Genomic DNA, 16221 nt, shown 5'->3' on the forward strand with positions numbered 1-16221 from the left:
TCTGACATGAACTACAGCAAAACATGTTTATTCTAATTCCTCATTTACTCTGCATATTTTTTCAACGATTTCTGGAAATTGTTTTTCTTCCTGGCTAGAAAGAAAAGGTATTTTCTCCTCATCAGAGCTGTATAGCTGATGGTGACGAGATACCGCACCTTCAGTTTTCCCAGATGGTGTCCCGAAGCCCATGGATGCGAGATTCTAAGGACTCCAGAGTCCTGAGTTATCCTCAGGACTGCAGTGCTACTTGTTTTGAGTTGGTAGCCTGAACCTAAGAGAAGATGGGATAGGAAAGAGAAGGAAAATGGACAAGAAAGGAAAAAGAAAAATACAAAGGTCAGACACAGAACAGAGAGAGAGGTGGCAAGGGCAAAAGTACAGAACAATAGAATCATACAGTTACGAAGAAATCAAAGATGACAGTTCCACTTTCGCCTCTAGGAATCCAAGCATATGGGTATGGGCTTTGGCATGTGATGATCTAAAATCCCCAGATTTTAACATAAGAGATACATTAAGAAATGTTATTAATGTAAAGAAGGAACCTTCCTTCATAGTCGTAGGAATAAAAATCTGCCCAAGACTAGAAGGAAGTGTTAGAAGCAGAATCCTGTAGTAGAAGGATGCCTGCGTAAGCAGTTCCTGAGTTCGCCCCCAAATGCTGCTTCCCCTTTCAGATTCTCGTGCTTGGATTCCTGCTGCCAAAACCAATTAGATGTGACGTTCCACCTAGTTAAATCTGCTCTTGAGTGAACAAGAGGAAAGTCTCTTCCCTTTGTTCCCTTTACTACAATGGAGTAAGTTACAGTTAAAAAAAAAAAAACTGTTAAAAAATGTAGATGAGAGTAAATAAATAAGTAAATAATATGAACTCCATCAAGTCTGTATCTTTCTTGTCAATGCTTGGCAGAACCTTCCAGCACCACTGTCGCCAGTTCTAAGCTGAGTGAGGTCTTCCTTTAGGGAGTCTACCAGGTACAAAAATGGATTTAAAGCAGAGAATTAAAACTAAAATCACCCCGATCTTCTAGAAACCTTCAGATTATGATTTACCTTAATGTGAAAGTCATCATCAACGAGGATATTTTCAGGCTTTAGGTCCTTGTGTATTACACCTTGTCCATGTAAGTAGCACATCCCTTCAATGGTCTCCATAATTATCCTTCCTTTTACAGAAAGGGGGATACTGACCTAAAACAAGTGACATTAAGTCTATGAAATGGAAAGGTAAGTCAAACAGGCCAAAGTGACTGCTTTATTCAAGAGTAATGGGGTCTGAACCTGAGGATATACAGATCTTCCTCGACATATGATGGGGTTATGTCCTAATAAACCCATCATAAGTTTACAATATCATAAGTCAAAAATGTGTTTAATACATGTAACCTCCTGGACATCATAGCTTAGTCTTGCCTATCTTAAATCTGCTTAGAACTCTTATATTAGCCTTAGTTGGGCAAAAGCATCTAACACAGAGCCTATTTTAGGATAAAATGGTGAATATCTCATGTAATGGACTGATACTGCACAGCAAGTGAGAAACAGAAGGGCTGTATGAGTAACAGAACGGTTGTGAGTGTATCAGGTGTCTACCATGCGCTCACACGGCTCCCTGTCCCTGCCCAGCATCATGAGAGCAGATCATCATGCAGGCTGCGAGCCCAGGAAAAGATCCGCATTCAAAATTCAAAGTATGGTTTCCGCTGAACGCCCACTGCTTCTGACCATCATAAAGTGAAAAAATCAAACCATAAGTTGGGGACCACCTGTGGTTACCGGGATTCCTTCTATCGTGCTCTGCAGCACTGCCATCATTGTAAAAGGAGCCCCCTTTAAAGAAAGATGTCATCCCATGTGCTGTTGTGTTCTTTCACGTAAAAATAAAACTTTCATGCCAATATGGTAACATATTAAAATGCCTTAAAATTAAGGCCCTTGAGAGAACACGAGGAGGAGGGGGAGGATTGTAATATGCATCCTTACACCGAGCACAGCCTAGAACTGCCTAGAACTGCCGAATGAAGGGAAAAATAAATAAAAATCAGGCATTTTCTACAGCGCATTGATATATGCTACTATATACTAAATAGATGAACGATGTCACAGAAGTGTGGATATGAAATACTGACAAAAGGACTCAAGAGATTCTCAGTGTGCTCGCACAGACACGTAAAGATTAACCTGTGAGAGATCATGATGTTAGAACAATGCTGGAGTGAAGTTAGTAGCTATTTGGAAATTTGGTATAGGATACTTCGGCAGGTCTTTGTAAATTCACAAGTCATTCTTACTTAACAACTCTGTTCTAGTTACATAAATACCAACGTTAATATAGAGAATTCCAAACCATCAGTGTTGCTTAACACCGAAAAATGTAAACCGTTGTGTGTCTGTACGGTCTCTAGTTTACAAACAGGCTGTTTCCTAAAAATGTATGTATAGCTTGGTTGTTGGTAAACAAGACAAAAATTTAAAGGATGGAAGTCAGAATCCCAAGTCAACCCCCCAAACCATATTTAAAACCCAGTTGAGTTGGTAACCTGATCACCACCACCCAAGAAAGAGCCGAGATTTTCCCTTCTTCCTTGGTATACTTTGGACGTAGGAAAAAATTCTGAGCAAGCAAAGGAAATGCCCTTTTCCTTCCCCTCTCTGCTTTTCTCCCTTACATCCTCCTGAATTCTTCTGGAGCCCAAACTAGTCCACCTTATCTTCACCTGATCGGCAGAACGCCTCTTGTCGCACAGGATTTATCTCCCAATCAAAATGCCTATTTACTTCATGCAGCAGCTGGTCTAAGCTAGTTCTGGCGAGAAGAGCAATCTCATTCAATTATAACACAATGTGTATAAGTGAACATCTCTTCCCCTTCCTACAGGTGTCTGCGAGAGATGTCTGGGGCTTAGAAGAACTGAAGAACGGGCATAAACTCAGGAAGTGGTAGGCGGAGGGAGAAGATGGGGAAGCGGGGGAGGGGGGACATTTGCCTTACAGACTGCCACAGCCCACCACTCCCACATGCAATCTACGCTTTGGCCAAATCTAGTTATTTGCAGTGTCTTAAATTTGGCATATTCTCTTTCCTTTGCCATTCTCTCACCTGGAACACATATTCCCTAATTCTCTGCTTGTCCTTCAGGCTTTGGCTCAAGCATCCTCCTTCTGGAATCCCTTCTTATCTATTCCACACTGAAGTGAATGCCTCTCCCCTGCGTTCCCAATAGCACGCTGGGAAATGTCTACCAAAACACCATTATGCCCTACCGTTCCCTCCTTAGCTGTCCGTGGTCCGTGTCTGTGTCCTATTTGCCATTGCCTCCTGAACAGCCAGCACCAGGCCTTGCTCTAATAGGTGGATAAACTCTAAAAAAAATGCTTTAGTAAAGTGATGTGGTTTTCATAAACATTTTTCTTTTCTTATTTTAAGTCTTACTTATCCAGTGTTGTTGCCTCTAATGCTCTATATTTGGCCCCTACGTTTCTCAAGTGGTATCAAAGAGCAATCATGAATATTCCGTCTCCACAGTCGTGTCTAGCCTACATCCTCCAGTCAGCTCATGGTGACCCAGGAGGCATAGGCCTCAGGTCAGACGGCGGGTTTCAGGAAGACAGTGGCTGTCCCTGCACTGTGGCTGCTGGACTGGCTGACAAAAGCTAGCTACAGCATGGAGACACGGGGGGACCCCCCCCCCAGCGGGCGGCACAGACAGCGACGGTCTGCGAGGACCGACAGCGAGGCAAGACCACCTTCTGGGCAGCAAAGTCCACACGTGTTCACCAGGGGCTGACTTCAGAAAATCCAAACTATGTAGCAACTCGCAAGGGGGTCATCTGACACCCACAAGCTGCAAAAGAACTAACACCGTGGCGAGAAGCATCACGGACGAGCCACGCCTGGGTGGCGGTGTGGGGCCAGCGCGCAGCGAGCCCTCGTTACCTCCGCCTTCAGAACGTGCATGAGGTTGCCCTTCTCCATGAACTCCATCACCAGGGAGTAGTTCCCTTCTTCTATGATGACGCCCAGGAGCTTCACCACCCGACTGTGTCTCAGCCTGTGCATCATCTTGCCCTCCTCAAGCAGGGACTCGTTGTACCTGCGGGGCGGAAAGGCGCTGTTAAGATGGGCGGAGTTAGCGCCCTCGTGCCTTGTGCCCCCGAGAAACGCATCACGTGCTGGTGTTGCCACCCGTGAGTGCACTGATCTCTCCCAGGCCCAGACCACGGGCGTCCGCAGGCACAGGAACTTCTCGTTCCTTGCCAGGGATGGGCAGCGAGCGCTCAAGAAACATCAGAGCAGTGAACGAATGAATGCAAAGTACCCGAAGAGCCGCAACGAGACGCAGCCGGAACAAAGGGCTCCGTGAGATGGCATGACAGAAAATGCAGCCTCTCTGGGTAGCCACTCTGGTAAGAAGAGAGGGAAGTAAAACAAGTCCACCAACTGCTTTAAAGAGAGGGCTTCTCGAACCTCTAATTAATGGGCTAGCTTTTTTGTTTTCTATACATGGTGCTGGTCCCCACCCAAACAGTGCGAGCAGGTACCCAAGTCTGTCTCAAGGACCCCTCCCTTTGTCTTCTCATTGCCTCCCTCATCACCCCTCATCTCCTTCCCTTTCTCTCATTCCTTCCCTTTGCTTCTCTTCCACTGTCTACTAGCTGTGAGCTTTTGTCGCTCTGAATCCTCATTCAGCGGTACAGGAACAATAATAACCAGCTCGCAGGGTTACTGGACAGAAACTGCGCCCGCGGACACACCGCAGTCTGTCTCCTTCTAACGCCTGGGCCATGCTTATCACTGCCCTGCACCGCCACAGTAATTCTTCCAGCGGTCAGCCCCTAATTTGGCCCACCCGCCTCTACTCCCAACTCACTCAGTGCGTTTGGGCCCGGTGTACACCTTTTTCAGGATCACGAGTCCATGGGATCTGTGTAAACACAAAGACACCTTTCCGAAGCCCCCGCTGTCCAGATGCTCCTTCTCCAAAAAGTCACTAGATTTCATCTTAATGTCATCCAAGGACATGGCTGGTGTCCTTGTGAATCCTCAGAATGGCCAGAAATGTACCACGTTTTCCCCCTCAGAGCTGCGCCCTGTAAAACAAAACAAAACAAAAACAAGAGGACATCTCAAGGCAAAAAGTCATTATCCAAAAAACGTGTGAAGTTCCACCATGTGCTTGGTGTGCCTTAATTTTTTTTTTTTTTTGAGGACAGACATAGTTTGTAAGATGAACTGTTTGTCATATTTTCCAAGATCATAGAAAACCACAAGTTTTATTCCCTTAAACTTCCATTTCAGGCAACATAGAGGACTAGAAACATTTTAAAATCTCCTGCTGCAAAAGATCTATCTGTGTGGGATAACGTAACACAAACACCCATTCATATGCACAGATAGGTCCAAGAGAAAGGAAAATTAACTACAGAGACTAAAAAAAAAAGAGCAGGCACTGGACCCAGGGCAGTGGCCCACACGGTGGCGGCAATGGACCGAATGTTTGTGTCGCCCAACTTCATTTGTTGAAGCTCTAACTCCATTGTGATAATATTAGGAGGTGGGGTCTTTGGGAGGTAATTGGGTCATAAAGTGAAAGCCTCATCAGTGAGGTTAGGGTCCTTATAAAAGATGTAAGAGTTCTCTTTCTCTCTCACCCTCTCTCTCTCCACTATGTGAGGATACAAGAAGAGGACAGTCATCTGCAAACCAGGATGCATGCCCTCACCAGACACCGAATCTACTGGCATCTCGATATGGGACTTCCAGCCTCCAGAACTGTGAGAAATAAATGTCCATTGTTTAAGCCCCCCAGGCAATAATTTGTTATAGCAGCTGAACTAAGACAGTGGCCTTGTTGTGCATGGCCAATCTTGACATCCAAAGGTCAAGGTTTAATGCAGCCAGGGACAGGAGACGAGATCATGGCATGCAAGAAAAGATGTTTGAAACAGAGACTCCCCCACCCCTCCCCGAACATGGCACTCATCAATGAAAGGATGGACAGGGAAAAAGCTAGTCCACTGGCAAAGGAAATTGCTTGTCTTAGGACATGCCGTGTAAAAAAAAGTCTTGAAGTGAATTTATAACCTTGGGCCTATCTTCAAATAGATTTGGGCTTCGAATTTATACTCCTCCTATGGCCAAAACTGTCCAAACTAAGAATTTTTAAAAAAGAAAGTGGCTACAGGCTGATGATAACGCCGAGTTAAGGGTAAAGCAAACAAACACCCTCAAGGAAGACCAGACAGAATTCCCACAAAGTCTAACTTAACATTAGCTCCTGTTCCAAAATTACAAAACACAAAGGAAAAAGTTCAACATGAGCCAAACCCAGTAGATACAACAGCAATATTAGACACCAAAGAATTTCAGGTACTTAAACCACTGAATACTCTCAGAAAATAACAGGTTTTAAGTAATTGTGAACAAAAATAATGAATTTGAAGAATATAAAAAGAACAATGCATTATCTAAAAAGGATAGAAAGGTGTAAAAAGGTTGAGGATTTGGGGAATTTGGATATAAGTGCTATGAAGTCTACAATGTACACAATCTCAAAACAGAACCGTTTGCTTCTCCTTCTTCCCTTCTTCCATTCATTTTCCCCAAACTGAACTGAAGAATAAAAACCCATGGGGGACCATAATGAGATACCATTATCACCTACCAGAATATCCAAAATTAAAAAGGCTGACACCACCAAATACTGGGGAAGATAAGAAACAACTGGAATTCTCATACATTGTGAGTGGGGATATAAAGTGGTACAAGCACTTTGAGAAAAGGTCTGGAGGTTTCTCATAAAACTAAAAATATACCTAAATTATGGCCAAGCAATTCTAATCCCAAAAGAAATGAAAATGTATGTCCCCAAAGACTTCTATGATGTTCACTGCAGCTTTATTCATGATAGGCCCAAACTGGAAACAGTAATGCATCAATAGGAGAATGGATTAAAAGAAAAAAAAAGGATTGTACATTCATACAATGGATTACTACTCAGCAATAAAAAGCAATGAACTGCCAAGACACACAACAACGTGCATTAGTCACAAAAGATGCTTAATAAAAGGAGCCTAGTACAAGAGAATACCTACTGTATAACACCATCTATGCTAAGTTCTCAAAGTAATCTCTATTGGAAAAGGAGCACTTTTCCAGGAACAGGTTGCCCAGGGACAGGGTGAGGACTGCATGGTTTGGACATGAGGAAACTTTCTGGTGTGATGGTAATGCTCTACCATCTTGGTGGGGGTTAGGGTTACACAGGCATAAGCTTGTGTCAACACTCCGCAAATGTGCTGTAGGCAAATCTCGCATCAAAAGAAAAATTTGTAAACATACCGAACTCTAGTTAATGGTGTGCATGCTGAAAATATTTAGAAGGAAGGGTACTGATATCTGCAATTTACTTTGCAGACAGACTAGTGGATAAAGAATGTGGTAAACAGATACTCTGTGATAAAGCAGGCCAAATAAAATAATATTGACGGTAGACACAAAAAAGTTCACTGTAAAATTTTTTTAAATTTGTTGCTACATTTCAATTTTTATTTATTAATTTTTCCCATATATTCCTCACGCAGTTTCTAACAGTACATATGTCAACACTAAGAAACCAACACTGTACATTACTATTAACTTAAATACCCTACTTGATTCTGGTATTACTCAGTTTTTCACGAATGCCTTTCCTGTTCTAGGATCCATTCCAGAATACTACATTGCCTTTCGTAGCTCGTGATTTTTTAATTTTTTAAAACTTTTTGACCACCTTCATCCATTCCTCCCATCTCCTGTCTCTGGCAACCCCCAATCTGTTCTCTCGATGTATGAGCTTTTTTTTTTTTTTAAAGATTCCACATACAAGTGAGATCATGCAGTATTTGTCTTTCTGACATTTCACTTAGCATAATGCCCTCAAGGTCCATCTATGTTGTCACAAATGGCAAGATTTCCTTCTTTTTTTTACAGCTGAATAATATATATAAATCACATCTTCTTTATCCATTCATGTATTGATGGACTTTTAAGCTATTTCCATATCTTGGCTATTGTAATTAATGCTGCTATGAACACAGAAGTGCGTATGTCTTTTTGAGTTCATGTTTTTGTTTTCTTTGAGTAAATACTCAGAATTTTTTGAGGAAACTTCATACTGTTTCCACAGTGGCTGAAACAATTCACATTCTCACCAACACCGTACAAAGTTTCCCTTTTCTCCACATCCTTGCCAACACTTGCTATCTTGTCTGGATAACAGCAGTTCTAAGAGATGTGATGTTCTATCTCATTGTGGTTTTGTTTGCATTTCCTTGATGATGAGTGATGCTGAGCATCTTTTCATGTGTCTATTGGCCATCTGGATGTCTTCTTTGGAGAAATGTCTATTTGGATCTTCTGCTCATTTTTTAGTTGAATCTTTTTTTTTTTTTTTTTGCTATGAAGTTGTATGAGTTCTTTATATATTTTGGATATTCAGCTCTTAACAGATATATTATTTGCAAATATTTCCTCCCATTCAGTAGGTTGCCTTTTCATTTTGTTGATGGTGTCCTTTACTGCAAAGAAGCTTTTTCATTTGATGTAGTCCCACTTGTTTATTTTTCCTTTTGTTGCTTTTATTTTTGGTGTCAGATTCAAAAAATCATTGCCAACACCTATGTTAAGGAGCTTACTGCCTATGGTTTCTTCTAGAAGTTCTGTGGTTCAGATGTTACATTCAAGTCTTTAACCCATTTTGAATTAATTTTTTTGTATGGTGTAAGATAGTGGTCCAGTTTCATTCTTTTGTATGTGGCTGTCCAATTTTCCCAACACGATTTCTTGAACGGATTGTCTTTTTCCCATTGCATATTCTTGGCTTATCTGTCGTAAATTAACTGACCACACGTGTAAGTTTATTTCTGGGCTCTCTATTCTGTTCCACTGATCTATGTGTCTCTTTTCATGCCAACACCACACTATTTTAATTACCACAGCATTGTAATAAAGTCTGAAATCAGGGAGTATGATGTCTCCAGTTTTGTTCTTCTTTCTCAAGGTTGCTTTGCTGATTCAGGGTCATTTGTGGTTCCATACATATTTTAGGACTGTCTGTTCTATTTCTGTGAAAAATGCCATTGGAATGTTAATAGAGATTGCTTTCAATCTGTATATTGGTTTGGGTAGTATGGACATTTTAACAATATTAATTCTTCCAATCCACAAGCATGGACTGACTCTCCACTTATTTGTGTCTTCTTCAATTTCTTTCCTTAGTATCTTGTAGTTTTCAGTACACAGATCTTTCACCTCCTCAGTTAAATTTATTCCTAGGCACTTTTTTTTTTCCTTTGATGCAACTGAAAACAGAACTATTTTCCTAATTTCTCTATACATTATTAGTGTATAGAAACACAACAGATTTTTGTATATTGATTTTGTATCCTTTAACATTACCAAAATCACTTATTCTAATAGTTTTTTGATGTAATCTTCATGGTTTCCTATATATATTATCATATCTTCTGCAAATAGTGACAGCTTTGCTTTTTTCTTTCCAATCTGGATGCCTTTTATTTCTTTTTCTTGCCTAATTGTTGTGGCTATGACTGCCAATATTATGTTTTTTTTAAACATTTTTTTAAAGATTTTATTTATTTGTTAGAGAGAGAGAGAGTACAAGTAGAGGGAGCAGCAGGCAGAGGGAGAGGGCAAATCAGACTCCCCACTGAGCAGGGAGCCCGATGCGGGGCTTGACCCCAGGACTCTGGGATCACCACCTGAGCCAATGGCAGACGCTTAACTGACTGAGACACCCAGGCACCCCGACTCCCAATATTATGTTGAATAAAAGTGGCAAGAGTGGGCATCCTTGTCCTGTTCCTGATCTTAGAGAAAAAGCTTTTAGCTTTTCACTATTGAGTATGATAAAATATTTTGAACTTTTCACTTTGAAATTTTTTATAATAAAATAATGTGAGGCAGGAAGTTTAAAAAGAAAAGTACCTGAGGGATTTCTGAAAATGCATGGCCTGATAGTGGTCTTGTGTAGTGGCCTGTGGCACTCTAGCTCAGGATACCACCTGCACCTTGTATAAAGGCTGTGGGCAGACCATGTCACTCCAACAAAGCTCACATATCAGCACAGTAGACAACACTATGGACCATATTTCTGTAACATGAAACATTGTCAAACAAGAGGAATCACCCTCTAGAAAGAAGCACATCTATGTATGGGGTAGACAGGGGGTTGGGGAGGCTGCCCAGATAAAGGGCTTCAAGATGAGAAGCAGAGGGTGGTGATGGTTCTGAGGCAGGCATTGAAGGAGAGATAGCAGCACCGTATTACTGTCGAAGAGCACAGGCCTTTCTCTTGTGAGTATGAACTCTAGCTCTGTAATTTGTTAGCCCCATGACTTGTGTAACTTTACAAGCCTCAATTTCCTCATTTCCAAAAGGAAAACAGATTTGTTGCTTGCTTAATGGTTCTGGCTATGGTTGGACCAGCTGCACGTTTATCCACATTTCTCCCATTTCAGTGGACTTTGAGAATGCCAGTGTGCAGCTGGGATCCTTTGCTCAGCAGTTCTCTACTGATCCACTCTTGTGAGAATCGCAGGGTGGAGGAGATAGAGTAATTTGTTCCACTCTCCCCTACAACCCTCTAAGGGCACACTCTTCTCCTGGCTCATCATCATCCTTCAGGTCTCAATGAAATGTCATTTCCTCAAGGAAGCCATCCTAGGTTTTCCCATTAGACATTTTCATAGCACCCTTTATTTCTCCCTTAAAACAGTTAAGATAGCTGTAATTTGAGAACTATTTCTAATTAATCACACAGGAGGCAGGAAACTATCTTGTATACTGCCTGTAGTGCCTAGGACAAAACCGGACATATGGCAGGTTTTGTACTAAGCACTGATCAGGAACAGGACAAGGATGCCCGTTCTTGCCATTTGTATTCAACATAATGTTGGAAGTCCTAGCCAGAGCAATTAGGCAAGAAAAAGAAATAAAAGGTATCCAAATTGGAAAGAAAAAAGCTAAGCTGTTTCTATTTGCAGAAGACATGATATTATATATAGGAAACCATGAAGACTCCATACATCCTAGTTGATCATTAAATGGATAATTATTTTTTAAAAAGAAATACTTAGTTGCCCAAAAATAAAGGATACAGTTAAATGAATTACAGGACATTCAAAGATGGAATGTTATATAACCCTTCAAAATTATAGGTAAAAATAAAAAATATATTTACAGGTAGATGGCTATATATACATATAGATACACACACACACACACAAAGATAGAAGACACCAATATGTTAGCAAGGACTATATTTGGATAGTACGGTGATTCTTACTTTCTTCTGTACACTTCTACATTTTCCAAATTTCCTAAAATAAGCATAAATTACATTTGTAATAAAACTTATTTCTTAAAGACAATAATTACTTCACTCAGTATTTCTTTAATCAAATCAGAGATGCTGAGACAGATTATTTACTACAATAGTCCTGGCAACATTACACAGAACAGCAAAAACATATAAAAACAATTTACATACACAGAAAATAAGTCACAGCCCATCCATACTCTGAATTACATCTAGAAGTTTTCTAAAATACTATTGTGTATGACCTTTTACAAAAAGGTTCACAGACAGTGTAAAGAAATAAGAAGGCATTATTAACTGTAAAATATGCCATCTGAGTTAAAGATTTCAACTTTCTTTTGAGGAGTTCTACTTGCTCTCTCTCCTTCAGCCAAGGTCTTGTCTCCTGGAATTTGCCAGGACCAACCAGGATTTGCAGTGCCTCCCATCAGCATGACGGACCTCAAGGAAGGAGGCCTCCTGGTGATTCCACTGCACTTTGTGAAGTTGGCTCCTAACCCAAATCAGTTCTGCTCTCAGTCTTGCAGTTTGTTGGATTAGTCTGACCTTTATCTTACGCACCTCCTGCATGGTTCCCAGTGATTTCTTTTGCTTTTACTGCTTTTGCTCCTTTTTTCCCCATGAAGAATTCAACTTTATAAGCACTGAATATCTTAGGAAGGTCTTGTGAGTGGTTTAGATACCCAACAGTCACAAAAACACTGAATGTAGACAGGCAGAAAACAACACTATAAAGCCACGTTACAGAGTAGTTAATGAAAGCACACTGCCCTCTTATATCATCTTACGATAACTAATTTCAACTAATAATGTAATCGTGTCCATTTTAATGGGATTTCTTACTGTTTTTTTCATAAACGGATGTTAATTCAGGGACTCAGGAAAGCAAATTTTGTCCACTGAAATTAATCGAAAATTTCAAGAAATTTCACAACTTTCTAAAATTTCTTCTAAGGAAGGGTAAGTCTATATATCAAAATACTCACATCTATATTCGATTTTGTCAATTATACCTCAATAAAACTAGGGGAAATACAAATAAATAATAAATAATAATACCACGAATAAAGGCAGAATTAATTTCTGATATTAACAGGTAGGATAGTGGTTACTATAAGATAGAAGACAAGAGATAGTGAATGAGAAGACAGAGGCACAAGAGGCTTCAGGGATGATGGCAATGTTCTATTTCTTAACCTGGGTAATGTTCATTTTGTGATACCTCATAAAGCTGTACAATTATGAAAAGTGCATTACCCAGTGATTATGTTACACTTTAATAAAAAAAAGTCTTAAAACGACTTTAAAAATATTCATACTTACCTTTCAGTGACGGAAGACTATTTTTTTCAATTTTTCAATGATGATCATACATCAAGAATCAGAAAACGTCAGTTGCCTACCTGTCATTGCCTTCCTTTCCCCTGCTAATAGAACTCTGATTTTACTCAAGTATCCAATGTGGACTTCTCGAAGGTTCTTTGATTATAATGGCTTAATGCTTTGCCCCAAATAAACAAGAGCTCTGAGTAAGGAAGAACCAAATGAAGAGCAAAGGACAGGACTGGAGGAGTTCAACCAGGTATTATCACATACACTAACATATATGACCCCATGAAGTAAGTTTTATTCTTATCATTCCAATTTAGAAATAAAGAAACTAAAATCTGTAATTAAATGATTCACCTAAAGTGGCAGATCCTGGCACTGAACCTTTGTTTTTCATTCAAACTTCCACTATCAATTCACTAACACATGCAACTTCTCTTGATAGCAAACTATAATCTTTGTTAAAGTCCCGTTCAAAGACTCAACCTTACAGCCTTGCTCGCCTATATTAAATGAATAAGCTACAGTCAGAAACATGGGGAATGCACAGACTAAATTCTAAAAACATAACAAAATATGTGGTTCAAAATCAGTATTTTACAGGTTAATGCAGTCAATCATTTTTGCCAGAGTATAACATACAACCAAAGCATGGGAACCTATATATATTTTTTCAAATTCCAGATCATATTGGTGGTATTAACATATTATGGATTAATAAGCACCAAATAGTAGTTTGCCATTTTGGAAGTTGATATTTTAGGAATTTTTCTTGATTCTCATTAATATTTACATTTTTAAAAATTTATTTATTTATTTATTTAAAGATTTTATTTATTTATTTGACAGAGAGACAGCCAGCGAGAGAGGGAACACAAGCAGGGGGAGTGGGAGAGGAAGAGGCAGGCTCCCAGTGGAGGAGCCTGATGTGGGTCTGAATACCACTGAGCCGAAGGCAGACGCTTATATTTACATTATTAAAAGTGCAACATATTAGGGAGCCTGGGTGATTAAGTTGGTTGGGGGCCTGACTCATTGGCTCAGGTCACGATCTCAGGGTTGTGAGAATGAGCCCTGTATGGGGCTCCACTAGACGTGGCGCCTGCTTAAGATTCTCCCTCCCTCTGCTCCTACCCGTCCCCCCAAAAAGTGCAACATATCTTTGCGGCACAATATAGTGAAGAGGAAAATGAAAATTAAAGTTAATCATTATTACTGTTTTATTGGCAATAACTGTAATGATACACCCTAAATTTTATTTATTTTTTAAAATATTTTATTCATTTTTTTGAAAGAGAGCAAGCACATGAGCAGGGGGGAGGGGCAGAGGGAGAAGGAGACTCCCCGCTGAGCAGGGAGCCCTGTGCAGGACTGGATCTCAGGACTCTGGGATCATGACCAGAGCCAAGGGCAGAGACTCAACCGACGGAGCCACTCAGGCGCCTGATACACCCTAAATATTAAACAAACTTAGTCTTCACTTTTTGTGTTTAGAAGAGCTGCAGTTTCCCACATATTTAATCGACTATAATTTCCTCCTTCCTCTGGCACCTACCTGGTGTTTACAAAATGCAGATCAACGACTAAGTCACTCTACGTTCCAAAGTTTACTTGTGCCTCGATTTCCTCAGGTGTAAATCAAGGGAAGAATTAATATAGTCTAAAGACCAAAGGATTTCTGAAAAGTTGGTTTAATATAACAGTCTTGGGCTTTGTCCAAGATAAACAAGAGCTCAGGGCAAAGAAGAGCCAAATGATTAACAAGAGACAAAGACATAACCGCCTCCGCCCTCCATCGGTGGGGTTTTGTCAAATGCTTAGGAAAGGAGGATGTAGCTTAACCTCCTCAAACCCTGCGAGATTCTTTAGTACTTCGGAAAATTAAACGCCACTGACTACCTAAGACGTCTCCTATTGTTATGACATGCATCCTTTCTATCGCTGTAGCAGTGAACTCTTCCATTTGCCAGCTCACATTAAGATTATGCGGAAATGCTTTGCAAAATGCTTTCTCTCTGCGACCCGTGCGCGCGAGGCCCCAAGGGCAAGAGTAAAAGCCGTTTCAAAGGCTTGGTAAGCAGTCCCAGCGCAGGACCAGTACATAATCCTATTATGACAAGAGCTTGCGCCACCGTTATCTTAATGATACTGCAATAAAACTCATCATCGCTACGAAACAACGCCACACCGTCCTCCTGGCCCGAGGGTAGGTCTGCGCCCTCCGACGGAGTTAACACCTGGTGAGAAACATCTGGTGAGAAAGGAGCGCAGCGGGGCTTTTGACAGTCCTGCAGCGGGCTCAGTGAAACTCCACGCGCCCAGCCTGCCGCCCTACTTCCGGGAATACCGACGCCTTTCCCACAGCTCAACTTCCCCACCGCCGCGAGCCCCGCCCACCAACCGAAAGGCCCAGTCACTGCTAGACTTCCGGTGAACGCCGTCCCCGCCCACCGCCCGCCCGCCTAATCAGGAAACCCCACCCCGGCCTGGAAGCTGGTCCCTGGCGAACCTGGATGTGGTAGCCGCTGCCTCCGCGCAGACGCGCCCAGTTATTTACTTTCGTTTCCGCGGCAAACTCCCCGAGGCCTGGGTAAGGAAGGAAACAAGCAGCGGTGGGAGAGTCCGGAATTACTCCGACGCCGCGACAGCCTCGCCGGGACAGGCAGGGGGCGGACGCCCGAGCCTGCCGCGGGGGTCTCCGGGCACAGAGCTCGTCGGGCTCGGGGAGGCAGAGCCGCAGAGTGGCCGCTCCTCTGCGCGCTTTCCGCGCCCGGCTCTGTGGGCCCCGCTGGTCAGTGCGCGTCTGGCCGCGCGACCCGGGCTCCCTCCTTGCGGCGGGACGGCGGGCTGGCGCACCTGCAGATGTGGGCCCGCCAGGACCGCCGCGCTCCGGGAGGCTTGGTCCGATGTCCGCGCCCTCTGGGTATCGAGTGAGGGTGCTGGGGCCGGGGAGAGGGCGTGGACTGCTCGCTCCGCCTCCGCAGGCTCCGGAATCCGGTAGGAGGAGAGCGCCTGCCCCGCGGCCAACCGGGCCTTGCACCCAGATTTTAAATTCCGGAGATGTCACCCAGAGGATCATGGCTTTACTTTGTTTTAAAGTCAGCTGGGAGGTCAAAAGAGGATATGTTACCTCGTCCTAGAAAACGCCGCCGCTGGGGAGAAGCAGCTTGGCCTCGGGGTAAGCACTGGTAGATTCCACCACTCCCCCCAACTCCCACTGTGAACTCTGCGTTATCAACCCTACAACCTTAGGCAAATTACCATCCTCTTATCTCCCTTCACCTGTGAAGTGGGCATAATAAAATCCGCTCGGTGGAGCTGTGGAGGAAGAAATGTGATTTGATGCAGCCCTTTAGAATGGTGATTGGGAAGTCTCAAGCAAAATGGGAAATGCCAAAGTGTTATATTAGAAAGCAAATTATACATAGCATGATTACATACTGTTGAAAGAGACACACTTGACCACTGAACACCAGGGATTTGAACTGCACGGGACCACTTATAGATG

The 16221-nt window shown here is 42.2% G+C and overlaps 1 protein-coding gene across 4 annotated transcripts in view; it reads right to left on the reverse strand.

Annotated features, from left to right (window-relative positions):
* The window catches only part of RIPK1 (receptor interacting serine/threonine kinase 1), a 39403-nt gene extending 23726 nt beyond the window's left edge, over positions 1 to 15677 (reverse strand). Inside the window, exons 1-5 of one of the 4 annotated variants that reach the window (XM_034660395.1) lie at positions 15570 to 15677; positions 15223 to 15299; positions 4875 to 5094; positions 3941 to 4097; positions 1057 to 1194 (exon numbers count right to left, since the gene is read on the reverse strand). In XM_034660395.1, coding sequence (XP_034516286.1) covers positions 1057 to 1194; positions 3941 to 4097; positions 4875 to 5026 — 447 coding nt within the window. In that variant the 5' untranslated portion in view covers positions 5027 to 5094; positions 15223 to 15299; positions 15570 to 15677. Of the gene's footprint in view, positions 1 to 1056; positions 1195 to 3940; positions 4098 to 4874; positions 5095 to 15222 lie in introns of those variants that run through there. The other 3 variants (XM_034660397.1, XM_034660396.1, XM_034660399.1) reach the window with 3 other exon arrangements.
* Between the last annotated feature and the right edge of the window lie 544 nt (positions 15678 to 16221).

Source organism: Ailuropoda melanoleuca, chromosome 5 (assembly GCF_002007445.2).
Source record: "Ailuropoda melanoleuca isolate Jingjing chromosome 5, ASM200744v2, whole genome shotgun sequence".
Taxonomy (NCBI): domain Eukaryota; kingdom Metazoa; phylum Chordata; class Mammalia; order Carnivora; family Ursidae; genus Ailuropoda; species Ailuropoda melanoleuca.